The following is a 7031-nucleotide window of genomic DNA, read 5'->3' on the forward strand; positions in this document are numbered from 1 at the left end:
AAACGTATCATATAGAGGTCAAATACCTCGCAATGAAATCAATGAATGACGTGTTCGTCCATATGGATTTGGAGCGGTCGTCACAGTTGGTATCAGAGCGTTGGTCCTAGCGAACCAGGTCTTGCATGAGTGTGTCTAACTGATAATTGTTAGGATACATTAGTAAGTCTGGACTTCGACCGTGTCTGCATGTCAAAAGTTTTGCTTATCATTTTTTTGTCAGAAATTACCTGCTTATCATTGCTAGTCTAGACACGTTTTACTGCATTGATTGCATGAATAGTGTATAGACAAAATTCATATCTTAGCGTATCTGTTACTGTAAACTTTTCCTGACATCTTCCGAAAATTTTTCCGTGATTTATAGAATTTGGTATTATATATACATATGTAAATTATGTATTGAAGAATACCAAACTAAATTCTATAATCTAATTCATATAAAAAAATCATCTCCCTAATTATACAAGATGGATCCCGTATCTAGTTCAAATTCCTTAAACTCTGACAACTATAGTATTTTATACAAGTATATACATACAAGTATTTTATAGTTGTAAACTGTCGTTAGCAAAATCATACCAAGAGTATAAAAAAAATAAAAAAAATCACCAGAGAGCCAATGGCTTGACGGTATCGAGGTCACCCTTACAACCTTGAAGTTGAGGGTTCAATCCCTGCTTAGGACATTTTCGTGGTTTATATATTCGTGTTAGTATAGGTGAGTGTGTGAATTTGCCTTTAAAAAAAATAAAAAAAAAATCGAATTATCAATTCACCGCTACAAAAATACTCGCTTGTAACAAAGAGTGAACTATCGGCCTAAAAAAGTAGGTAACCCACCTTCACTCCTCCACCTTGCTTGGTCTCTTTGTGCTATAAAGAGATGTAGTTTTCATAGAATTGGAACATATATTTATAAACTTTATGTTTAATCTAATCTTTCATAAAGTTCTGAAAATCACACCCATTATATGCACTCATTTTGTCTTAAGCACTATGCTTTTCAAAATATAACACTTTTTCTTTTCTTATCAAATTCAGGTGATTTCTGAAAAAACTGAATGATTTAGCGTTAAATGGTTCATAATCTGAATTATTTTGAATCTTTGAATAAACTTGATTCTGAATGAAAATAAGCTATTTGATAATAATTTTGAGTGAACGATATGAATTAACTAAAATTACCTTATTAACGTATTAGATGAATAAAAAATTCAATATACTTTTTTGTTAAGTGTTATGAATATGATTTGATGAGGATATAATAGAAAATTTACGTGCTTAATGGTTAAAAGAGTTTCAACTCTGAATGGTTCAACACCGAATGTTAAACCATTAAGCATCACATGTCATTCAGAGGTTATAAACAAACGCGATGAATGCTGAATGATTCATCATTCAACGTTGAACCATTTAATTAAGAGGTAAACAAATACATCCTTACTGTAACTAGTTACTCCATATCTTATCTTTAAGTTATAAAATAAGATAGTGGACATTGGAAAAAATTATTTATGCTATTAACTTTGACAACATATATTCATCGTATAACATATAACGTTGACGAATGACCACCGAGGAGTTAGCTGAGCAGTATTTGGTCTTGGAATACGTGTCCCAGATCCAAGGGAGAATCAAAAAACGTGACCGGGGTTCGATTCTCACCATAGAGTTTTTTTTTTTTAACGGCAGTATCGGAATCACCCAGAAGGGAACTTAATTATGTCACCCACATACGCCTTAAAAGAAAACCCAAATCGCAACAACCCTCGTATATCACTCAGGCAATGACTCGATGGTTCTCACCCCGAAGTTTACTTCCCTCGAATTACATGACATAAATTCGAGTTGAATAGGTTTCCTCTAACAGGTGTTGAAGGATATGATCGGGTGATGAGTACTCCGAATAATGTTCACCTCCATGAATGACCACTAACATGATGGTTAAAAAAGATAACGTCGATGAATGACAACATTCTTGTCTTAACACTTTTACCCAAATACTCCGTAACATACGTATTACTCCTTCATTTAACTTTAACATAACTTAATTTATACATGGTTAACGCACCAACCATTAACTCATAAATACATGTACATAAAATTACTAACAAACCTTCCCAGATATGCTAGTAGTTATGTTTATGACATTTTCACAAGAGATATTATGTTTAAATCTCATTATCATCATATAATGAGATGATCGATTAGAAAAATAGACAGAAAATTATATTACAATACTAACAAAATAAATACTAACTAAATAAAATGGAATTTCTTTATGTATGATAGCGTGTTAATGACAACCATTAAAAATTGTAGTCAATGAAACTCCTAGTTAAATAATGGAGTAGCTCCTTCATACTTAGTATTACTGTAATGTAATTTTAATCTTGCTCAACAAGTTCAACCTATTTTTGGTACATAATCCACACGTTTAATGTATTTGTTATAAATGTAAAAAAAAAAAAATATATACTAAAAATGATATATCGTATAATATGAAAGAACGATACACTTTTGTTTGCAAGTTATTGTCACTTACTCACTTTTAGAATAATTTAAAAAGCCTTAAATAAGAAAAAAAAATGACTACCATTACAAAAATATATGTAATACTCCTACAAATAAAGTAGTGTCACAAATTCTTGGACCTCACTACACACCATTACATACAACATCTATATCTATCTATCAATTATCATCACCTTCAAAAGTTGTTATATACTTATATCTGCATGTGTTTTCTGCATCTGTGTGAAGTGTGAAGCCGACTTTAATCATTCACTTGTCTAAAAGAAAAACATTTATTCATCTTGTTATTAGTCTTTTTGAACCTTTTATTTTATAATTTATGTTTATATGTTTATGTTTATTTTATTATTATTATTACTAACAGTAAAGTAAAGTAATATTGTATACTCTTATATATTAGTAGTATTAATTAATTTTAATATTATTTGTGTTACTAAATCACGAAAACTGACACAATCTATGGAAACATTAGCCCTAATTCAGTCCAGTCGTCTTGTTAATGGCAAATGCTTGAAGTAAAAGCTGCTCCAGTTTCAGGTAACAGGTCTCTTACTATTTTTATATATTTTGACCTAATTTTGACTTCATACTTAGTGTACTACAAATGCTTGTGACTCTGTATTTGATGAATCAGTAGCTAAAGAGTATGTCTAATCTTGACCACAATATGCGTGTAAATTTTATCCATTATAAATCTTCACATGTTAACAGTCCAAATGTGCACATGTAAACAAAATAATATAAATTTAATTTTATAGGTAATTTTGAATTTTGATGTTTTCTAAAACTTATTTGCCTTTTATTTAACCATAATCTACTTCAAAATTCGCATATAAAAATAAAAATCTCTATAATTTTAGAAGTTTTGTTTTGTATCTTTTTGTTTTTTTGTAGTTCTTGTTTGAACCCCTTTGATTTCATACTTACTGTTAAGATTTAATCACATCTGAAAATCATGGTAGTATTAGCCAGTATGCATATATATTCTTTAGTTAACAATGTTTTGTGCTGCAAATTGTAGGGTTTAGTATTTGAATGGATGCAAATGGTAAAAACATAAAAACAGGGGAAATAAGTATGACAGAGAACAAAAAGAGTGGTGAAGTGGTGGTAACAATCTCCGGTGAAGAGAAAGATATCAGAATTTCGAAAGGTGTTCCGGAATCACCTCACAGAAAGTCGGTTGACACGTACCCCGAAAATGCTGTTTTTATGCGAAGCCCAAACCGGCCTCCTAAAATTCCCAATCCCGAAACGTTAACCAGACGGAAGACATTAGCGAGATCGGTTTACTCGAAGCCAAAGTCTAGGTTTGGTGAACAACAAACTTTGATTGATCACAATATGTTTGCAGAAATGGATGAACAAGTTGGTCAAACTTCAAACTCGCCCGTTAGGTCGAATCGGGCTTCACCAAATGGTACACCGTCAAAGGAAACAGTAAGGACGGTTTCAATAACTCCGAAAACTCCATTCATGGCGTCACCGGGACCCGCAGGGTCGCTTGATGAAGATGAAGAGATTTACAAGAAGGTTAACATACGGAAGAATTTAAAGTACAAGAGGGTGAAGATGAAAGTTTTATTTGAATGGGTAGTGTTTCTGTTTCTTTTGGGCTGTTTAATTTCTAGTTTGACTATTAACGAATTGAAGCGTTATAAGTTATGGAGTTTGGAGTTATGGAAATGGGTTGTGCAGATAATGGTAATCATTTGTGGTATGTTAGTCACCAATTGGCTTATGCATTTCATCGTGTTGTTGATCGAATTGAATTTCTTGTTGAGGAAAAAGGTTTTGTATTTTGTTCACGGGTTGAAGAAGAGCGTTCAAGTATGTATATGGCTCATAGTCGTTCTTGGTACGTGGACGTTTTTGTTTAATAGCCAAGATGTTGAAAGATCGAAAACCGCAAGTAAGGTTTTGGACTATATTACATGGAGTATCGTTGCCCTATTGGTGGGTGGTATCTTGTGGCTTTTAAAGACTTTATTGCTAAAAATTCTGGCGACATCATTCCACGTCAGCAATTTCTTCGATAGGATTCAAGAATCGATCTTTCTTCAGTATGTTATGTTAACCCTCTCGGGCCCACCAGTTATGGAATCACTAGAAATGGTTGGGGCGAGTACAAGTGTTAGTCAGATGAATTTGGAGGTAAAAAGGAAGGGTAAAGAGACGAAAACGAAAGAAGTGATCGATGTGAGTAAATTACATCAGATAAAACGAGAAAAGGTGTCTGCTTGGACTATGAAAATGTTGGTTGATGTGATATCAAGTTCGGGGCTTTCGACTTTTTCTGGTGTGATTGAAGAAAGTGCGTATGAAAGACCGAGTGAGTCTGCAGATAAGGAGATTACTAATGAGATGGAAGCAATTGCTGCTGCTTATCATATTTTTAGAAATGTCGCGCAGCCTGGTTCTACGTAAGAGCTTTTACATCAATATCTTTGAATTTTTGTTGCTTATTAGATATAAATGACTAAATTTGTTAATCATGCAGATATATCGAAGATTTGGATTTAAGGAGATTCATGATCAAGGAAGAGGTAGATATTGTGTTTCCAATGATTGATGTGGCTGATAAAGGACAAATTGATCGTAAAACCTTAACAGAATGGGTGGTATAAATCCTCATCCTTTGTTAGATTGATATGAAAATTCTGTTTAAATTGAGTTCAATTAGCTATTTCAAATGTCCAACGACCCATTGGGACCCATTCCCCATATTGCAAAATATTTTACAACCTACTTAACCCATTTGAGACAAAAGAGATCTCAACTCGACTCCTTCATATGTATATGGGTCAAAATTGGCACCTTTAAGAGTGAAAATCATTACGTTGGTGGCGGAATATTGCTTAACGAGACAATGACATTTATGTAACTTTGTTACTTTGCACAGGTCAAAGTTTATAATGGTCGTAAAGCTTTAGCACACGCTTTAAGTGACACGAAAACAGCCGTAAAGCAGTTGGACAAGCTCGTTACTGCTGTCCTAATTGTTATCGTAGCAGTTGTGTGGCTTCTTTTGACAGGAATAGCTTCCACAAAAGTACTTGTTTTACTCTCATCACAGCTTGTTGTGGCTGCTTTTATATTTGGCAATACTTGCAAGACCATTTTTGAAGCTATCGTGTTCGTATTTATCATGCATCCATTTGACGTTGGTGACCGTTGTTGCATTGATGATGTTCAGGTACCAGATCTACATTATGTGTCTATATAAACGTTTTTTTTTTTTTTTTTTTTTTTACAGGGCATTTAAGATGTTTGATTTAAAATGCTTGACTATTTGTTATCTGACAGTTGGTAGTTGAAGAGATGAATATCTTAACAACGGTTTTCTTGAGATATGATAATGAAAAGATATATTATCCGAATTCTGTTTTGTCTACGAAGCCCATCAGTAATTTCTATAGAAGCCCAGATATGAGCGATAAAGTGGAATTCGCTATTGATTTCGCTACACCGTTTGAGAAGATCGGGCTATTGAAAGAGAAGCTAAAGAAGTAAGTTATTACACACACAATACTTACTATTTTGTATGCATTTTTTTTAAAGTTAAATTGAAGGTTTGATTGTTATTTATGGTCAGGTATTTGGAGAAGAATCCGCAATTATGGCACCCGAATCACAATTTTGTTGTGCAGGAGATTGAAAATATAAACAAGATTAAGGTGGGCTTCTTTTTTAATCACACGATAAACTTTCAAGACTACGGTGAAAAGAGTAAGAGGAGAAGTGAGCTGGTTTTGGAGATAAAGAAACTACTTGAAGAGCTGAAAATCAAATGTTATCTCCTTCCACAAGACGTTCACTTGCATCATTCGGATACAACAATTGCACCCACGAAATAATAACACGTCCTCACTAAAAAGGTTTCACCTTTCATTTCTATAAATTCGTAACTAAGCTTCCTTCACTATATTTGTAAGTCTCCGTGTACCAAATGTTGTGGGTTTAAGTCCACTGTGGGACATAGATGAATAGGTGTGTATGGTTAAAACAGTTAGAATCCTGTGAACAATAACCATATTGTGTATCTATATTTTGTGACATATCACATATGTATGAAAATACTAGTAGTTTTGCCTGCTTGAATTTTTTTTGCTAAACCATCACTAGATAGTCCTGGGGTTGAGGCCCTGAGTTCCTTGCAAGAGGTCTCAGGTTTGAATTCTGGCTATGACGAATATTTAATGGTGGCCAGGGATGGGTTGGAAATAGCTAGGGAGTAATCCTGCTTGGCTGCATAGACTAGAGTATGAGGTTGGATTACTCGCCTCCCGGGTAGCCCGAACATAGAAAACCTTCTACCTTTTATACCTTTTTTAAATTTTTGTTTGCTAGAACTCGAGTAAAGCAGGTTGACCCTGAGGATGACTCAAATAGTTTAACCATGGAATTATGATAATAGATGTTTGGGTTGAAAGAGTTTGTTTATAGTTAAGGTCTGGGTTAGGTTGTGTTGATCCCAACGTTGTAAAAATCGC

General features: G+C 33.7%; 1 protein-coding gene across 1 annotated transcript; it reads left to right on the forward strand.

The window, feature by feature from the left end:
* Positions 1-2776: 2776 nt before the first annotated feature.
* LOC139904029 (mechanosensitive ion channel protein 10-like) lies at positions 2777-6627 on the forward strand. The gene is made up of 6 exons (XM_071885964.1): positions 2777-3075; positions 3560-4961; positions 5039-5159; positions 5441-5734; positions 5845-6047; positions 6134-6627. The coding sequence occupies exons 2-6, from the start codon at positions 3574-3576 to the stop codon at positions 6393-6395; spliced, it is 2268 nt and encodes a 755-aa protein (XP_071742065.1). The 5' UTR covers positions 2777-3075; positions 3560-3573; the 3' UTR covers positions 6396-6627.
* The last annotated feature ends 404 nt before the right edge of the window (positions 6628-7031 follow it).

The sequence above is a fragment of the Rutidosis leptorrhynchoides genome, chromosome 4 (assembly GCF_046630445.1).
Source record: "Rutidosis leptorrhynchoides isolate AG116_Rl617_1_P2 chromosome 4, CSIRO_AGI_Rlap_v1, whole genome shotgun sequence".
Classification (NCBI taxonomy): domain Eukaryota; kingdom Viridiplantae; phylum Streptophyta; class Magnoliopsida; order Asterales; family Asteraceae; genus Rutidosis; species Rutidosis leptorrhynchoides.